Genomic DNA, 21,521 nt, shown 5'->3' on the forward strand with positions numbered 1-21,521 from the left:
ATCTGACACTACTTCCAATTCTTCTCTCTCTATTTGTCACTAAGTGATGGGATCAGATGCTGTGATCTTAGTTTTTTTAATATTAAGCTTCAAGTCAGCTTTCAAATTTTTTTACCCCTATCAAGAGATGTCTTAATTCTTTTTCCCTTTCTGCTACCAGAGTGCTATCACTGCACATCTGAAGTTGTTATTTGTCTTGGCACCCTTAATTCTGGCTTTTGATTCATTCAGCTTGGCATTCTGCATGATGTACTCTGCATATAAGTTAAATAAATAAGGTGACAATATACAGTCTTGTTGTACTCCTTTCCCAGTCTTGAACCATGATGTTCCATGTTTGGTTCTAACTGTTGTTTTTTGGCCTGTGTACAGGTTCCTTAGGACACAAGACAAGATGATCTGGTACTCCCATGTCTTTGAGGTCTTGCCACATTTTGGTATGATCTACACAGTCAAAGGCTTTAGTATAGTCAATAAAACAAAAGTAGATGATTTATGGAATTCCCTTGCTTTCTCCACAAGCCAGTGAATGTTGGCAACTTGGTCTCTAGTTCCTCTGCCTCTTTGAAAACCAGCCTGCAATGTGGAGCCAGAATGGTGGAGAAAAGGCAGGGAATGGCAGAATTGGGATAAACTATCTCACATAAAAGAGGCATGAAAGAGCTTTGACAGCGGAGGGGACTATGAAGGAGATGGAAGAGAGCAAGTGAACCTTACTCTCATCCTAACTGGCTCAGAGAGGGAATAAAATACATGCTTAATTGAGTATAGATATCTATCTCACTCTACAGGGAAGCAGGAAGGCAAGGGGTTAAAAGAAGGGGGAGGGCAATAAGAAGGAAAAGCAGATTGGGATAGATAAAAGGAGGAAAACATTTTTGAGGATGGACAGAGTGGAAGGAGAGAGTAGGATAAATGGGGGAACAGGATGGAGGGATATATATAATCATAACTGTGAAAAAAATTTTATAGCAAGTTTCTCTGATAAAGGCCTTATTTTTCAAATACATAGAGAGCTGGGTCAAATTTATAAAAAAAATAGTCATCCTTCAACTGATAAATGGCCAAAGGATATGAATAGGCAGTTTTCAGACAAAGAAACCAAAGCTATCCGTAGACATATGAAAAAAAAATACTCCAAATCACTATTGGTTAAAGAAATGCAAATTAAAACAACTCTGAGCAACCACCCCATACCTATCAAATTGGCTAATATGACAGAAAAAGAAAATGACAAATGTGGAGTGTTTGTAGGAAAACTGAGACACTTATGCAATATTGGTGAAGTTGTATACTGATTCAACCATTCTGTACAGCAATTTGGACCTATGCCCAAAGGGCTATAAAACCATGCATACTCCTTGACCAAGCAATACCACTACTAGGTCTATGTCCCCAAGAGATAAAAAAAAAACCAAAAAGGAAAAGGACCTATACGTACAACAATATTTATAGCAGCTCTTTTAATGATGGCAAAGACCTGGAAATTGAGGGGATGTCCATCAACTGGGTAATAGCTGAACAAGTTGTATATGATTGTGATGGAATGCTACGATTCTGTAAGAAATGACGAGCAGGATGCTCTCAGAAAGACATGGAAAGACTTACATGAACTGATGCAAAGTGAAATAAGCAGAACCAGAATAACACTGTACAATGCAACAGCAATATTATATGATGATCAACTGTGAATGACAGCTGTTCTCAGCAATACAATGATCTGAGAAAATTCTGAAAGTCTTATGATAAAAAATGCTATCCATCTCCAGAGAAAGAAATGATGGAATCTGAATGCAGATGAAAACATACTTTTTAAACTTTTTTTTTCTTGGGTTTGTTTTTGGTCTGTCTTTTACAACATGACTAATATAGAACTATGTTTTGCATGAATGCACATGTATAACCTATATCACATTAATGCGCTATTTCAATGAGGGTGAGAGGGGAGGGAGAGAATTTGGAACTCAAAATTAAAAAAAAAGAATGTTAAAATTGTTTTTACATGTAGTTAAAGGAAAATAAAATATTAAATTATTAAATTGAAAAATAAAATTCAATTGTAGAGCTAAAAAGTTGCATCAGATTCTCATATAATAAAATCTTATTTAGAGGAAAATCACTATAAATGTGTTTTGTTATTAAATTCATTCAAGTATGTCTGTAGCTAATGATAAATACTATAATCAGATTTAAAAAAATAAAAGATAAAACACCTTGCCAATTCATAAAATTAATCTGGGAAATTCTGAGAAAAGTTGTTTTTAAAATAAAGTACACATAGATGATTTAAAAAATGAAAAGAAAACCAGCCTGTACTTCTGGTAACTATCAGTTCACGTATTGCTGAAGCCTAGCTTGCAGAATCTTAAGCATAACCTTACTGGTTATGAAATGAGCACAATTGTTGGATAGTTTGAGCATTCTTTGACATTGCCCTTCTTTAGAATTTGGATGTAAATTGACCTTTTCCAATCCAGTAGTCACAATTGAGTTTTCCAACATTGCTGCCATATTAAGTGCAACACTCCAACAGTATCATCTTTTAGAATTTTAAATAGTTCAGTTGGAATTCTGTCACTTCTGCTAGGCTTAGGGTTAGCAATGCTTGCTAAGGCCAACTTGATTTCACTCTCCAAGATGTATAGCTGTAGGCTAATTTTCCCTAAAAAAATAACAGGGAAGCTATCACTGAGACTTGATTCGTCTGGGGCTAAGGCTTCAGCCAATTCATGGTTTCCTAGTTGCCTAGAACAGAAAAAGTCCAGCCCACATGGATTCAGTGCCCTTCAGACTTATCAAATATCCCAAAGTCACCACACCCTTCAGATCCTACATACCCTGCATATGGAGCTGAAGCAGAGCAGCCAATGTATTTTGGTTGAATATCCATTCCATGCTATGGCTGAGTAAAAATTACCTTTTCTTAACTGGTCTATGAGTGTCTCATTTCATTCTAATTGTAAACCTGAACCACTAGATTTAGACATGGTCCCAAACAGAAGTTTTTGCAATAGTCTAAGTAAAAAGAAATATAGTCTGAACTTGGGAGATAGCAATGGGAGTTGAGAAGACCAGCACCAGACTGGGCAATTGACTGGCTACATAGAGGTGAGGTAGAGGGAGGGTCGTGAGTCTGAGTGACTCATGAATTGGTGCTATCAAGAGAAACAGAGAAATTAGGGGAAGGACAGGTTAAAGGATATAGATGTGCATGATGCAGAGAGGAGACCTAGGCCTTGTCTATGAACGGTTTTAGGTGTGTCTAAAAAAAATTTGGTTTTGATCACTTCAAGTTTGATAGAATCACAGTAGAGCACTTATTTGAAAAATCTCTAGCCAAAGTCTTGAGAAACTGTTACTATGTCCTTAAGAGTGTAGAAACCAAAGTTACAGATCTTATTGTCATTCTATGAGATGTTCCTCCCTTTGGAGTTAGGGAGAATATGTGTGGTTTTGACTTCGATCCATAAGGATTTTTGAGGAGATTGTAGAAAAGACAGAGAGAAAAAAAATGAGGAGAAACTTTTTCTTTGCTATAATTGTAAACTTATTTTATGGAGAAACATTATAATGACACTATTATAAAGAGTCAATCTGGAGATTAACTTTAGAGAAACTAAAGATACTGTTTTCTTGTCAATTATGGAGAGAAATTTAGAGAGAAAAGAGAAAGAGATTTCTTCCTTTCCCTATGAAACTACTGTAACCTTTATCTTGCAAACAGGATGAAGACAATTCTAGCAAAGAGATTTATTTGTTATCCTGAGTGAACTAAACGAACAAATGAAGACTAAGTCATTTATTGTTGTAGGAAGGATTTGAGGTAACTGTCCGTAATTGTTCTCACAACTAGAATATTGTAAATTATTATCTATGTCATTGTTTTATTACTTATTTGTTAAATTTATATTCAATCACTTTACATTTAAATAATTTAAAATTTTAATATTAATTTTTTAAATTTAAGCCTTTAGCAAAAGAAATTCCTCTAATTTACTAAGTAAATAATATTTGATGAAAAGGAGTAGAGGCTGCTCAAGCTAACTGATTAATGAGAAAGTTATTATAATAATATTAATGAGAATAAGCACATACCCTTTAATTACCCTAGAGTTTAGGATGAAAATACTAAATAAAGGAATGAGTCAAAGAGCAAGTTGAGGGATGACTTATGAGTGTGCATGACCCCAGATCTTAATATTCTTTGCGTAGGATATTAGGATTTAGAGCTAGAAGGGACCCTTAGATATTATCTAATCCAACCTCATCATTATACATATGAGGAAATTAAGGCCCAGAAAGGTAAATGACTTACTTAAAGTCACACAGTACAGAGCTGGAATCTGAACAAGCTCTTTTTCCATAAGCAGTGCTAGTTCTACCTTACCATTCTGAGTTTTTAAAATATGTAATTGTTTCAGTTAGACAATTAGTTGGTCACATTAGTGATCATCAATCACGTTGAGTGAAAACAATGAAACCAGTTTGTGCCTTTAGATAGTCTTCAATTTTGAATCCTATCTACAATGAAATTTCCCCTCATGAATGGCTTCATTTATGTGCTTTCCCAGTAGATAAGTAGTCATAGTTTTGTTGAGAGTTCTCAGTAGCAAAAGAACGTAAGCTCTAGTCAAACAAATTTATGCTATAAATTATTTATACTAGCTCACAAGTAGATAGTTTTTAAAAATTTTTAATTTTTATTTGGAACTCAGTAGACACCAAATAAAGTGGGCATTTTCACACACACACACACACACACACATACACACAGTAGACATACATATATACACACACGTATTATGTGTATATAAATATATATATGTAAATATGTTATATATATAGTAGAACAGAAAAAGAAGACTGCACATCAAACTGCAGATCTCTATTATGTACAGTTTGCTCTTCTTTTAAATTATATAATAAATTTAACCTGTAGCTTTCAAAGCTGTCCTGCATGTCTGTGACTCTGTCTAGCCTTCCTTCTGTTCTCCTCTAAGCATTTTTTAAAAAAATGTCTCAGCAACCCTCTTTTCTTTTTTTTAATTTTTATCTTTTAAACTTATACTTTAAAAAACAAGCTGTACATAATAGTTACAAATTTCTATTCAATTTTCTTTTTCTGCTTTTCATGTTCTTCATTTATATAGTTCTTTATAATTTACAAAGCACTTCACTGACAACAATCCTGTGACAGAGTATTATCCCATTTTACATGTAATGAGACTAAAGCTCAGAAAGGACAAATGACCTACTCACAATCACTCAGGTAGTAACTGTCAGAATCAGGGCTTGATTCCAAGTCTAGTGCTACTTTCATTTGGCACAACTGTATATTAATTTATCACTTATGTCTGGCACACACATATATTTACATAAAAATCATTTAATAAGAATCACACTTTTTATCAAATTGTAACAATGTTCAATAAATATAACTGTAATTTATATAAATAAGTTTTTATGTATGAGTACAGTAACTTTGAAGAACAGCATTATAAAATCCACCAAGATCTTTCCTCTTTGGATTGGACCTTGAGCATTCTAAATTAAAATGCTAGGGGAGTTACAGAAAGACACTTTGCTCATACTTTGGCTATTTCTGCCCACTGCTAAGAGATCCTATGGCTTCTCTACCTATTTTCATCTGCCCATTCCTGTTCTGGGCGAGGCTTGACTCAGGCCAGTCCCTTGGTAGATTAGGTTTGATACTGGAAGGAAATGAAACTTATAACTCTCATAGTAGTCAACCAAAGGGAATTAACCAGCCAAAGAAGGGGAAGGATATTTAACAAGCACATGCATTAAGATACTAAGAGGTGATTCTACTAAGCTCACCTGCCTCTGAGTTGCCCATTGTGGTCTGCAAGCTAAGCTTCAGAGATAGACTGGAGCTCCTCTGGTTCTTTTGTACCTAGGAAACTGTGAAGTGATGTTAACAGCCTGAGCCTTTAGTCCCCTGACCCAATCAAATCTCAAGGACAATTTCAATACCTTTAAGGAAAAACTAACCCAAATTGCATGGGATGAGGGAGCTGGTTAGGGTTAGGAAATCACTGCCAACACACCTTGTGTATACTTTGTTTTCATATGTGTACATTTCCCCAAAACATCCCTTCAAACAAAGTAACCTCACTGAGGGTAGGGCCTGTTTCAGTTTTTGACTTTGTATCCTCAAAGCATAGCATAGTGTAGTTATTGTATAGTACCTGGCACATACTAGGTGCCCAACATACTATGACTTATTGTTAATTGACTGAATTATTGATTTATCTTTAGTAAGCTCCACTGTATACTTTTTTGAGCAGGGAGAGACAAGATCAGAGCTGTACATCAGAACAACTACTCTGACAGTGGTGTGTAAGATGGATTGGTGGGGTGTAGAGTGGGTAGGAGACTGGAGGTGCAAGAAGACACGAGAGTGATTACAATAATACAGATGAGGTAATCAGAATATGAAAAAAGAGTGTTAGCAGAAGTAATAGAAAAGAAGAATTAAATGTTAGAAATTTCTGAAATAGAATTGAAAAGGGCTTCATGACTGACTGATCATTTATTTGAAGAAGGGATATTGAAAAGGAAAGATCAAGAGAATGGTTCCAAGATTATAAAAATGAATGACTGAGAATAGTAGTGCTTTAGTAGATACTATACATGGTATTTGGTACAGGGAGATCTAGACTTTATTCAGAATTTTATCATTGATTTTTCAGTTTTTCTTTTACCTATAAAAGGGTATATATGAACACATACACATATATATGTAATATTTTCAAATCCTACATTTAAAGAAAGCTCTGAGATACTTTTTTTATTATTTAGTTAGGTTTAGGCAAATTTGAATGTAGTCTGTAGTGTATCTATTAGACTGAGCTGAAGTAATAGTTGGGACCATGCTAAAAAAGAGGAGTGAAGGCATCCTAGAAATGGGATAGGTCAAGCACAGATAAATGAGAATTAGTGATTTTTTAAAAAAGTGTTTAGGAAAAGGTCTGTAATAAAATCCATCTAAATCTTTAATGCAAATGGTTACAAAAATGTATTTTTAAAAAAAAGACAGTTGCCTTAGGATAATTAATTACTTCTTCCCTGAAGACTAGGTCCTTTTCTCTTTAGGGCTTCATTAAGTACTAAACATAAAAGAAAACATTTCCAGACACTATCATTTAAGTTTCCTACAGGGAAAGAAACTAATGATATCCCTGCAAGTCAACATACTACTTTTACAATTTGCCACATGCCACCTAATGAGTTTGGAAGCATGAAAAAGAAGGTTCTCCGAGAGTTCTTCAGGTTGTATATAGAACACCATGCAAACCAAATGACTTAACGCATTTAGGGACAGCAGTAGTTTCATTCTTTCAACATTTTTTCTATTACTAAAAAAAAATCACTGCACAATAGTCCATGATAACATACACTATTTATAAAAAGAAAGAAGGAAAGAAGGAAGGAAGGAAGGAAAGAATAAAGGAATGGAGGAAGGAAGGAAAAGAAAAATGCATTTAAAGTCTAGAATTGTTAAATTGTAAAAATGCTGGATCTTGTTTTTAATATAAAACTTGTTCAACCAAGATAGCATTTTTCTTGATACTGCAGTATAGGAAACACTATTCTGAAAGCTCAGTCCCTGCGGTTCAAATTCCTCCACCTTGGAAAAGATCATTTTCTTAAAGCATTAGGTAGTATTCATGTGAAAGAGATTTTAAAAAATCCCAATTAGTTGAAATATTGTATATCAGTCATGGCTACCCTGAAAAGTTTGAGCTGGGCAATTTATATTTTTTTTAACAATAATTTTTTTTGGAGATAAGAAAGGAGGAGAAATTTGGTTGTTAGATTGTTCTAAACTATTCTCTTTATTATCCTAATTAAAATACTTTCTCTGTATGTCCCATTTTCATTTTCATAACAAAGCCAAAATTCAAATCCGGACCCCCAACTCAACATCCAGTATTCTTTTCACCATGATCACTGCCTCTGTTTGTCCATCATGTGCTTAAGGAATCTTGCTTGTGTGCTTAAGGAATCTTGTGTGTCAAATCACAAATATATATTGACAATTTAATTTAGGAAATGCTTATAGTGGCAGCATGACATAGAGAATCTGGTGCTGCACTTAACTCAGGAAGACCTGAGTTCAAATTCTTCCTTATATAGTGTATGTTGTTAAAGACAATGAAGTAAAAAAATGAAAAAGAAATACTTTTTAGAAAAAAAGGTACAGAGAATAAACTTAAAGTGAAGAAGAGAAAAGAGGATTTTACTTAACTACTTAACAGACAGAAAAAATTGAAGGTAAGAATTAGATAACTAATTAAATCAGGCCTGCACAACATGTGGCCTGCCAAAGGATTTTGGGCAGCTATCCATGTGACCCATGGCAAGCAACCATCTTCAGTCTGTCTCTCATCTAACCTATCTGCAGTCTGAAGAAGTTTAGCCTATTTTAATTTTGACCCCTACCTACTGCCAAGTTGTGCAGGTCTGAGTTAGGAGGAAGAAAGGAAAAGGAATTAATTAGCAAAATTCCAAACTAGAGAAATGTAAAACAAACAGGAGGGGCATGGAGCTTGAAGGTGAGGGGAAGAGACCCTGGGGGAATAAGGCTGCTTAAAAATAGATTAACAAAAATAACTGGGGGCAAAATACTGTGTTTACAGAGGGAAAGGAAGAAAATACTAGTTTTGAAGAAAATAATATTAGTGAGTGACAAATGGAGAAAAATATAACCCTAACTTTCATAACTTTAAATGTAAATGGATTTGACAATCCAATAAAATGAAAAATAAGTGAAAGTAGTTAAGAAAACAACCCCCTACAATTAATTGTTTACAAGAAACAAACCTAAACTATAAAGCCATACATAGAATAAAAATGAGCGACGGAACAAAATTTACCATGCATCAAGTCAATTCAAAAATTCAAAATTCAAAAAAGTAGGAGTTGCAATCATGTAGTTAAAGCAAAAATGAAAATTTATAACATAAAAAGAGATGAACAAGGAAACTATATTATGATGAAAGGAGCCATAAACAGCAAGCCAATGAATTAAACTTAGGTGTTCCAAATATCTTGGCATCTAAATTCATTAAGGAAAAATTAACTGAATTTCAAGACAATAATTCAATAGAAGCTGGGGATTTTAATGCTTTTCTCTCAGTTCTGGACAAATATAACTTAAGCAAAAGAGAAAATTTAGAATTTAATAAACGGCTGAAGACTCAAGGAATCTTCAAAAAGGAATTGCCAAGGAATATATGTATATATTTCTCAGCACCACATGGAAGTTTAAAAAAACTGATCATGTTTTAGAGTTTATTGCAAATAAATATTAGATGGCCTAAATAATAAACCTATCTTTCATAGGCCATACTGTAATAAAAAAAAATAGTAATCAGTTCCGGGAACAGAAACAAAAGACAGAGATCCAAATGAAGACTTAACAATGAAATCCTAAATAATGTACAAGTCAAAGAATAAATCAGAGAAACTATTAATAATTATGTGAAAGAAAATAATAATGATGAAACTACATAATAAAATTTTTGAATTACAGCTAAAGCTTTATTCAGGGGAAAATTTATATCCCTAAAAACATATATTATAAAGTAGAAAAAGAGAAGACTGATAAAGTGAATATGTATTTTTAAAAATTATAAGATCAAAAAAATAAAGAACCCTAAAATAAGCACAGAAGAGTAGATACTGAAAATGAGAGAAATAGATAAATTAGACACCAGAAGACTAAAGAAATGATAAATAAAAATAAAACTGGGTTCTTGAAATGACTAATAAAATTAACGAACTGTTAGCCAATCTGATTTTTTTAAAAGGACAGAAAATTGAATCAACAAAAAAGAGAATTAACAAAATGAAATCACAACAAAGCCAGAAATTAAAAAAGAATGATCACAGCATATGGTTCAGTCACATGCTACCAAAACAGAAAACAAAGAAATAGAATTAGCTGTAAAAAAAAGTACTAAAGAAAAATCTACTGATCCTAATGAATTTGCAGGAGAATTCTATCAAACATTTTAAAAAATTAGTATCAATATGACATAAATTATTCTCAAAAATTGAGAAAGAAAACCTTCTATTAGATTCATTTTATGAGGCAAATTAGTCCTAGTACTTAAACTAGGGAAGGATGAAGCACTGGAAAAATATAAACCAATATCATTAGCAAGTAAAAGTTTTAAAATTTTAAACAAAATTCTAACAGTAATTTATCCAAAAAATCATTCATTACACCCAAGTTGGATTTATACCTAAGATGAAATGCTGGTTCAGTATTAGGGGAAGATACTAAATATAATTCATCATATTAAAAAACAAAATCACATGATCATCTCAATAAATGAAAAAAAGTCCTTGACAAAGCAAATTATATATATATGTATATATACATACACATATACACAAATATATGTATAAAACAATAAAAGTTCACAGTTTCTTCAACAACCATACTGTTCTCTGCATATTGAAATATTTGTGCTTACTGATGATAGTTAAACTCATTATGAAAGAGATGATTTAAAGAAATAAACTCACAAAAATGTGGAAAAGAAATGAAGAAAGCTCCTGCCACCAAAGATATTCTCATCATATTCTCTTTTTCATTGCATACAATGATTCACTCCTATTTCAGCTGCTTTATATTTTAATTCTATTAAAATCAGATAAAGGTAGAGCTCTGTTCAATAATAAACACCATAGGAATGCACATAGATTTTTGGAATTTCAGGAAAGTACTAAGAATATTATCCACATTATTTACAAAGTTGCTGGCCATAGGGCTCACGCTGGTGTGATATCAACCACACAACTGATTTATCTTAGTTTTTTTGGTGAGAATTTTCAGAAAAGTAAACATAGAGGCAGCTAGTATCTCAGAAATGTGTTCTGTCAATGGTAATCACAACTTCACTAAACTTACATGAAAACTAGGTTCATTACAAGCGAAATGAACATGCATGTGGAACCCAAAGAGTTTGTAATTAATACAGAAGTTTTCATATTTTTGACAGCAAGATAAAGGAAGAAGAAGAAACACAGAACTCTACCTTAAGGGACATGGCATGGAAGGGGAATGGTGCAGTAAGTGTGGGAAAAAGATAAAACCCCACCCAAAGGGAAGGAGCAAGGCAACAGCAGAAGCCAAATTCTTTTCCCTTAGGAACTGCTAGACCATGAAGATATGATGGTCTCCTTATTTACAAGGGCCCAGTTGCACAAATCTAGTGCAGACCATCTGGCACCTGTCTTGACTCCCAAGGGCATAGAGGGAGTCCATTTTGAGATGCAAACAACAAATTATGTCAGCTGGGATAGGGGACCTTCATCCTTGACACATTCAGGGCCTCAATGCATGCTCTGGGCCCAATGTTTCTGGAAAATATGGCAACTCAAAAAGACAAGTTCAGGGGACCCCTTAACAGTCCTTCACCCTTCCCATTATTAGTAACAGAAAAATCTGTAATTCAAAGCTTATTAAAAACAAACGCAAACATAGTAAAGTTCTGGGTACTGTTGAGGGGTCCCCTGAACTTGTCTGTTTATTCAGCATGCAGGAGGTCCTGAATGGTTCAAGGATGAAGTGCCCCACCGCCAGCTGGCATAATTTGTTGTTTGTACCCCAAACTGGACTCTCTGTGTGTCCTTGGGAGTCAAGACAGGCTCCAGATAGTCTGTGCCAGGCTGGGAAATTTGCTTGTGCAGCTGGAACCCTGTATATGTGCAGACCATCCTATCTTCATACTCTAGCAGTTCCCAAAGGAGAAAGAATGTGGCTTTTTGCCATTACCTTGATATTTACATTTTCAAAATCCACAAATGCAATTTTTAGATTTGCATTATCATGGTCATAAGACTTCAATAAAGTGTTAAGTCCCAAATAACTTGTAAATTCACAATCATTTTTAAAAAATGAATACATATTTAAACAAAGTAGACCATTCTTCATGCAACCTGGTGTTGACCACTTCCAATAAACATGATATTAGTAGTAAAGATATTTCTAGTTCTTCCATCTATTTTAATGATGCATATAGTTTTTGAGGCAGCTATGTAGTTGTGGTAGACAGAGTGCTGGTCCTCAAGTCAAAAAGACGAGTTCAAATCTGATGCAGAGATTTACTAGCTATGTGACTCTGGGAAAATCACTTAACCTTTGCTTGTTTCAGTTTCCTCATCTGTAAAAATTTGGGAAAATAATGGCACCTACCTTTCAGGGTTGTGATGATCAAATGAAATATTTGTGAATCAATAGTTGATACTATATAAATGCTAATTGCCTTCCATTAAAAAAAACAAGGATCCTGGATATGGATTAATGTCCAAGCCAGTCAATAAAGTTGGAGCTTTAAAAGCCAGCTTTGGGAACTTTTAGAAACTAAGATAATTTCCCTTTTTTAATTTTCTTCCATTTAAAAAAGTAATATATTCACATTGGTGCAAACAGACGTCATACTCCTCCCCCCACCCCAATCTAATTTGTATAAAACCTAAATATGTATTATGAATTTATTCAGTTTTAACCTATGTATTTTTTTCTAAAGGGATCTCATTTCAATGAAGTCATCAATTTATGGGGAATATAGCATGTACATACATAAGGAGGAAAAAGAGACCAAGAAATAACAATAATAACTCATACTTTTTATAATGCTCTAAAGTTTGCAGAGCACATTCCATACATTTGCTCTTTACAACAACCCTAGGAGGGTAAGTTACTATAGGTTTTATTAACCTCATTTTTCAAATAAGGAAAGTGAGTCTCAGGGTAAGTGATTTGCTCACGGCCACATATCTAGCATCAGAGGTGACATTTGAACCACTGGTCACAAGACCAATATCGTTTCCATACTGACTTTCTGATAAGAAGAAAGTAGTATAAACAAGCAAAAGTATGACTACAGGGAAGAAATGTTACTGGACAATATTAGATATCTACATCACTGACAAAGATATCCAAAGCTTTCCTAGGCTATTCTGAATCACAGCTATCTGCATACTTCAGTTATTAACATAATACATTTTTATTGCGGGCTGATATTCTGGCATCTTCCCATTGGCTAGAAATCCAAACCTGTTTTCTTACCCTGGTTTATATTTTAAATCGTTTGAAACAAACTCCAGAGCTTTATGGATTGTTACTATAGTAGGCACCACAGAAAGGAGTGAAGGAGGCTGCTGGCATCCCAGAAAACTGTCTGAAATTCCATATATGATGTGAAATCCCATAGCGGATTCCCAGAGCTCAAGTCTACTTTCAGATTCAGGGAACCAGGTGCCTATAAAGATCCAAAAGCCTCTACTAAATTAACACAATTACTACTAATGTAATTACTCTTCTTGTTTGAATTGGAAACTACTTAAAGCAAAGCATAGACTGTTTTTATCTCAATGCTGGCTAGTAGACTCCCAGTGGCTTAATGTAACTCTAGTCCAAATGTCACAATATTCTTAGTTCTATTCCCAGCTTTAACAATGACACAATGTAAGTCTGGGCAAGTTCTGTGTCTTTACTACCATCCTTCTTCACATTTATGAGATATTGTGAAGATACAATTAACAAAGTTTATGAAGCTTTTTTTGTTCTTTGGGGAAAGATTGTACAGTCAACTTGAAAGGGAGAGAGAGTCATTCCCAACTGAATTAGTGTTAAGTCATATGAATACAGAACGTTTTCTAGAGAGTTACAGTTTTATTCCATGTTAATATAGAGGAATACAACCTAGGTTAAAAAATGTTAGCAAAAAGTAATTTCAGGATCTATTTTAATATGAATCATTTGTAATAGGCATATTACCTATAAAAAGTTTGCTATTAAAGTGTTTTTCAAAGTATTTAAACACCATATTTTAATTTTAGCATTCTCCTAACTTACATTATTAATATATAAACTGCTTTCATAGTTCAAATAAGACAATCCAGTCAGTGTCTCTTAGTTCTGAATTAATAAAAGGTGATTTTACTATATATGGATATAAAGTGTGACTAAGTTCCCACGCGTGCCAAAACACTCATATCATAGGATCAAAGATTTTGAGTTGGAAGGGAGTTCAGAGGCTATTTCAACACCTCTTTTATGGAGGAGAAAACTGAGGCTGGGAGACAAAATACGCTAAAATAACTAGGGGGCTTTTGATACTGGCTCAGATCTCTCTACTGGTAAAAGTTTAAAAAACTAACAAAGTAGAGTGCTACTCTGCTTCCCTGCCCATCCACTCCTAAGAATGAAATATAATAACATAAAAATATAAATAAAATATATATTATATAATACATAATATAATATAAAAAATAACTTGTCATTCAAATCTACTGGGGAGCACTACTAGAAATCAGGACCTAAGTGTGAATTCAGGCCTTATAGTATAAAATGTCAGATGAGTCATCGATATACAATGTGCTTTAGTTTCTCCACCTGTAAAAATTAAGATGTAGTCCCGTCATTGTTGTGAGGAAAAAGTATAATAGGAAAGTGAGATAATAAAGATGGGCGGGGCTCCATAAATGCAAAGTGCTACTACTACAACGCCAGGAGGATCTTCGCTGTACAAGAGCAGGCCTCGCGGAGGAGGAATTCTACCCCTTCTTCAACAGAACGGGTGCAGGTCCCTAGCGACTGATGGACACTCTCTCACACACCCCACAGAAATGGGGCGGTGCTGGGAGAGCAGAGGGTGAGGCCACTTACGAGATATAGGCCGGATAGCCAAATCCTATCAGGTTGCAGAGAAGAGAGGCTCCATAGCCAAACACGAGGTACAAAGCCACCAAACCGATAATACCTGAAGAAGAGAAACAAAATGAAAAGATGTCACGGACAAGGATTACTACCGAGTCACTCCTCCCACATGCATTCCACACACCAGCATTCACAAGAAGCAAAATCTTGAGTTCTAGGAATTTCCCCCAAGGTATAGAAGGAAAAAGAAAAGTAAACAGAGTAAGCGATTGGCTCAGAACCTCAATTCAGTGAGATTTAAGGGGTGGAGTCAGGGGAGGCTGATCAGCGAACCCCAGCCCCCACCTCAGGTTAGGAAGGGAGAGAGAAGGGAATGGAGAAACTGCGGGGGTTGGGGGAGCGCCAAACCTGCAAACATAAAGCGATACATGGCAGCAAGGGCAGAGGAAAAGTCTGACACGTCAGCACCCCAGCACTTTCCAATTTCCTCCTCCAGAAAAAAAAAACAAACCCTCAAATTTAGCCCTTCCCCCAGAGAAGCTCCAGTTCCTACTACACCCTTTTTTCTTCAGTCACACATTCCCCCAGGCAGAAACCTCAGTGCCGAAGAGCATTTCGCAGTGGTTTTCCCCGAGCTTCAGGGCTCCACCAGGCCGTGGTGGGGAGTGACTCACCCTCTTTCAGCTCCCCAGAACCACATGCAACCCAAGCCCAACTAGGGAGGCCGGAAGGGAGCGGGATCGGTTGCAGTAACCCCAGAGCAAGGGCTTCTGGTTGGCTCCTCGGTCTCTACTACAGACTTATTTCTCAATATCAGCAGTCACCAGCAAGCCCCTGGATAGCAGCAAGAGCAGCAGCACTCCCCTCCCCCTGCCCAGCTCCGGTCCAAGCACATCCCATGCTCGCCCCAGTCCTACTGTTTCCTCTTGTACCCTATTCCCAAATTGCACAGAGTCTCACTTCAGCAGCAGGTGCTGAGTTGACCAGGGAAAGGTCTTTGAATTAGTATTATAAATAATTCGCTATAAGCATAAGGGCAATCCAGACTGGAGGAACAGCCCTATGCAGAGAAGGACCCACCAAGCGCTATGTAGGTTCTGTTCACCCCAGTCTTGCTCTCGATCTTAGCCAGAAGGTCAGTCATGCAGTTCTTCTGGTGCAGGAACTGGTCGAACCTCTCCCTCATCTTAGCCGACATGGCGCAGACCCCACTGTACTCAGGCTCTTTCGAGCTCCGCAGACTCGAGTAAGTTCCTTTTCTTGCTTGGGGTTTGCTGCAGCTTCTGGTGCTGGGGCCCCAAGAAACAGGCTGCTTCTTGTAAACTAGCTAACAGGACAGGGGTGGTGGCGTGTGGGTGGCTGGTGGCAGCTGCAAAAGCTGAAAGCAGCTCAAGCAGCGTCACCAGAGAGGAAGCGTCAGCTCTCCTCCCCCAACCTCTCGGCAATACACACCTCCCTTCTTTCTCCTTCCCCTCCCCCACTTTGTCCCCACCCTTATTGCTGCAAACACCACACCCAGTCTGGATGCCCGCACAGCAGCTGTCTTTCCTTAAAGATGGGGGCACCAGCCTAGCAGCCAAGCCACAGGACAGATTTTCTCTTGAAGAGCGAAAGGCCATAAGATCTGCTCTTCCTTGGGGCTAGTTGCTTGTAAGACCACTGGGTAACATAAGCCAGTGGGCATCTTCGGAAGGCTGTGTAGCTGGGTCCTGGTAGGAATAGACCTTTTCAAAACCCTGTTTATCGAGGGACTGAGATAGCGAGAAAAAGTCTGTGAAGACAAGTTTAAAGAACCTCTTCTCACTGGGGTGGAAGAGAAAGGACAAAATATTTTAAAAGCTTATTTAGGACCTAAGCTTTGTGTATGTTTGGAGGGTGCTGGTTTAGAGGCTGATAGTTGCCTTCTTGCACTAAGGTGATATTAAGTGAGGGATTGGGGGGGGGGGAGGTTCGAGACGGGGAGAAGGCTTCCAGCATCCCTCACAAGTTCTGAAGGAAAATGTGTCCTTTCCAGACTAAAACTTAAGAGCAGTTAAAGTAGATCGTGCTTCATTGTTTCTGTATGCTCCCATAGGCTGTTGCTTTGAATATAAGTGGATGAACACGTTTGAGTTTACTTGGCTGTCGTAAGGAATAATTGGCTTTTGCAGCGAGTTAAAAAACAACCCTGAACACTTGAATATATAAATTTATCCAAAACGATCTTCTTAGGAGTCCTGCTTTTTAACTAAGTGAGAGCATTCTGAGAGCACTTACTATGTTAGTCACCTTCAAATATACATATTATATTTATGTAGTATACATATAAAAACTGAAAAACTAGAAGGTCACTAGAAGAATACTCCATTCAACTCATCCCCTTCCCTGAATTTTACAAATGAGGAAACCGAGACCCAGGGAGGCAAAGTGATTTGTCCAAGGTTCAACAGCTGAGTATAAAACTCTAGTCTTCTGATTGCCAGGGGGATTCTTTCTACCATACCATGATACTGAAATCAGCAATCTTTATATATGTCATATAGAATCAGCCAGGAGGGTGTAAGCTCATGAATGAGTGAGAGTTTTACTTTTTTAATGTGACCTGAGTGAAGGCTATATATATACTATATGGATATTCCATATGGTACTTGGGGCATCAACTATATCTACCCACAATAGATACTCATTTATTAGTCAGGACAAATTCAAAAAGTCCTCCAAAAACTAAGAACAAGTTTTATGGGAAAAAAACAATAAAATAGATAAATCTTTGGTTAATTTGATTTTAAAAAAAGAAAGAAGAAAACCAAATTACCAGTATCAAAAATTAAAAGGATGAATTCACCAACAATGAAGAGGAAATTAAAACAGTAATTAAGAGCTATTTTACCCGACTGTATGCTAATAAATTTGACAGTGAAATGGATGAATATGTACAAAAATATAAATTGCCCAGACTAAGAGAAGAGCAAATAAAATACTTAAATAACCTCATCTCAGAAAAAGAAATTGAACAAGCCATCAGTGAATTCCCTAGGAAAAAATCTCCAGGGCCAGATGGATTTACAAGCGAATTCTATCAAACATTTAAAGAACTATTAATTCCAATACTATATAGATTATTTGGGAAAATAGGCAAAAAAGGAGTCTTACCAAATTCTTTTTATGATACAAATATGGTACTGATACCTAAACTGGGAAGGGCCAAAACAGAGGAAGAAAACTATGGACCAATTTCCCTAATGAACATAGATGCAAAAGTTTTAAATAAAATATTAGCAAAAAGATTACACCAGCTTACCATGAGAATAATATACTATGACCAGGTAAGATTTATACCAAGAATGCAGGGCTAGTTCAATATTAGGAAAACTATCAGCATAATTGACCATACCAACAACAAAACTAATAGAAATACGATTGTCTCAATAGATGCAGAAAAAGCTTTTGACAAAATACAACACCCATTCCTACTATGTAGAGAGCATAGGAATAAATGTAGTCCTCCTTAAAATGATAAATAGCATCTACCTAAAACTATCAGCAAGCATTATATGTAATGGGGATAAGCTAGAAGCATTTCCAATAAGATCAGGGGTGAAAGGATGTCCATTATCACCACTATTACTCAATATGGTACTAGAAACAGCTTTAGCAATAAGAGAAAAAAAGAAATTGAAGGAATTAGACTAAGCAAAGAAGAAACAAAGCTATCACTCTTTGCAGATGATAATGATGATATACTTAGAGAATCCTAGAGAATCAAGTAAAAACTACTTGAAATATAAACAACTTTAGCAAAGTTGCAGGATATAAAGTAAACCCACATAAATCATCAGCATTTCTATATATTACTAACAAAGCCCAACACCAAGAGAGAGAGAAATTCCATTTAAAGTTATTGTCGACATTACAAAATTTTTGGGAGTCTACCTGCCAAAACAAACCCAGGAACTATATGAACATAATTATAAAACATTTTTCGCACAAATAAAGTCAGATCTAAATAATCAGAAAAACATCAGTTGCTCATGGGTAGGTTGAGCTAATATAATAAAAATGACTTTTCTTCCTAAGTTAATTTACTTATTCAGTGCCATATCAATCAAACTAATAAAAATTGTTTTATAGAGCTAGGAAAATTAATAACAGAATTCATCTGGAAGAACAAAAGATCCAGAATATCAAGGGAATTAATGAAAAGAAATGCAAGTGAAGGTGGTCTAGCCCTACCAGACCTTAAATTGTATTATAAAGCAGCAATCATCAAAACTACTTGGTACTGGCTAAGAAATAGATGGATAGATAAGTGAAATAGGTTAGGTACACAAGATACAGTAGTCAATGACTATAGTAATCTACTGTTTGATGAACCCAAAGACTCCAGCTTCTTGGATAAGAACTCATTATTTGACAAAAACTTCCGGAAAAACTGAAAACACTATGGCAGAAACTAGGCATAGACCAATATCTTACACCATATACCAAAATAATGTCAAAATAGGTACATTTTTACATATAATGGCTGATACTACAAGCAAATTGGGAGAGCAAGGAATAGTTTACCTGTCAGATTTATGGAGAACAGAAGAATTTATGGCCAAACGAGATAAAGAACATTGCGAAATGAAAAATGGATAATTTTGATTACATTAAATTGAAAAGTTTTTGTACAAACAAAGCCAATGAAACCAAGATTAGGAGGGAAGCAGAAAACTGGGAAAGAATTTTTATAACTAGTGTCTCTGATAAAGGCCTTATTTCTAATATATATAGAAAACTGAGTCAAATTTATAAGAATACAAGTCATTCCCCAATTAATAAATGGTCAAGGGATATGAACAGGCAGTTTTCAGATGAAGAAATTAAAGCTATCTATAGTCATATAAAAATGCTCTAAATCATTGTTTATTCGAGAAATTCAAATCAAAACAACTCTGAGGTACCACATCACACCTATCAGATTGGCAAAGATGACAAAACAGGAAAATTATAAATGTTGGAGAAGATGTGGGAAAATTAGAACACTAATGCTGGTTGGTGGAGTTGTAAACTTCACCTATTCTAGAGAGCAATTTGGAACTATGCCCAAAGGGCTATAAAAATGTCCATTCCCTTTACCCAGCAATGTTACTTCTAGGGCTGTATCCCAAAGGGATCATAAAATTGGAAAAGGACCCACATGTACAAAAATATTTATAACAGCTCTTTTTGTGGTGGCCAAGAACTGGAAATTGAGGGGATGCCCATCAGTTGGGGAATGGCTAAACAAGTTGTGGTATATGAATATGGCGGAATACTATTGTGCTATATGAAATGATGAGTAGACAGACTTCAGAAAAACCTGGAAAAACTTATATGAACTGATGCTAAATGAATTGAGCAGAACCAGAACATTGTACACAGTAACAGCCACGTTATGCAATGTCTGAACAGCAATGCAAGGATCTAAGATAACTCCAAAAGACTCATGATGGAAAATGCTGTCCACATCCAGAAAAAGAACTAAGGAGTCTGGATGCAGATAGAAGTATATTATTTGCTCTCTCTCTCTCTTTTTTTAGTTTCTTCTTTCTTGTAGTTTCTCCCATTGGTTCTAATTCCTCTTTACATATTACATGCTGTCTTGGGGTAGTGGGAGGGGAGAGATGGGGAGAAAATTTGGAACTCAAAATGGAAGGGAATGTTGAAAACTAAAAATAAATAAAAAAGAAGTCCTCCAAAAAAAAGGGTGTCCAATACCATTCTTTCTTGTAGTACTAGTTTTGTTCATGGGGTTAATGTTCCTTATTTCAACTGGAATGGAATGATTGAGTTCCACATAAATTACTTTATTCCAGGCTGAATGTGCCTATCCTTTTCAAGAATGTGCTCCTCAATATGTGATGGTTCTATTGGGTAAAGTATTATGAATATCAATGTTAAATCTCCTTGCTTTCTATGTAATAACCACAGTCTATTGAATTAAATCATAAGGAATATGTACAAAAATATGAGGATAATAGCAAAAGTCCTTTTGTCAAGGAATATTCCAAGGCACTGAAGACATTGCTTAATTCCAATAGGCTACATAGGGATCTCCTTGAAAACTTTCCAACATTCTCCTTAAAGACTGTGCTGTGATATATAGGTAAGATTTGCTTGCCCCAATATTCCATTGGGCTCAATGTAAATAAATGGGAGTTCTGTATCTTCCTTTCCTCTAAAGCTAGGCCAGGGCTCTGTATTGATATGTTTCCTGAGTAAATGGAAACCATTTCACAGATAGGCAGGGAATCTGTTGTGATTCAAGGCATTTATTTAACTTTATATATCCCCCCTATTATCATCAATGCATCAAGACCTTTAAAATTTTGTTAGTGTTCTTTTTCCCAAGAAAGAGCTCATCTTCTTGAGGAAGTATTCTATACAAAGGAAATGCTTCCTGTCTATTAATGGAGAAAGAAAAGTCTTAATTGGACAGAAGTACTCAAAACTGGAAGAGTCTAGGCCAAATGCAATGTATTGAATTTAAAGAAAGAAAATTAGTCTTGATGAAACACAATCTTACTCATTGAATGGCTTATCTCATTCCAAACCGTTTGCCCTTGTATCCACAATAGATGTTTATTCATTAATCAGGACAAATGGTAGAGGTCCTCCAAGAAAACAAGAGATCACACATACCAATGAGTAACTGTTTTACAAAAGGAAATCATTCTTGCCAGTTAAGAAAAAGAGAAATGTCTTAATTGGACCCAAAATACTAAACACTGGAACAGTCTAGGCGAATTGTATTGTGTTGAATTCAATGAAAGAAAACAAGTATGAATGATGTAAAATCTTGTCCATTAAATGACTT

At 35.6% G+C, this 21,521-nt stretch overlaps 1 protein-coding gene across 1 annotated transcript in view; it reads right to left on the reverse strand.

Moving 5' to 3' along the window:
- The window catches only part of REEP5 (receptor accessory protein 5), a 49,690-nt gene extending 33,516 nt beyond the window's left edge, over positions 1-16,174 (reverse strand). Inside the window, exons 1-2 of the mRNA XM_036740980.1 lie at positions 15,782-16,174; positions 14,711-14,804 (exon numbers count right to left, since the gene is read on the reverse strand). Of these exons, the coding sequence (XP_036596875.1) occupies positions 14,711-14,804; positions 15,782-15,899 (212 nt within the window). The 5' untranslated portion in view covers positions 15,900-16,174. The remainder of the gene's footprint in view (positions 1-14,710; positions 14,805-15,781) is intronic.
- Between the last annotated feature and the right edge of the window lie 5,347 nt (positions 16,175-21,521).

Source organism: Trichosurus vulpecula, chromosome 1, assembly GCF_011100635.1.
Source record: "Trichosurus vulpecula isolate mTriVul1 chromosome 1, mTriVul1.pri, whole genome shotgun sequence".
Taxonomy (NCBI): domain Eukaryota; kingdom Metazoa; phylum Chordata; class Mammalia; order Diprotodontia; family Phalangeridae; genus Trichosurus; species Trichosurus vulpecula.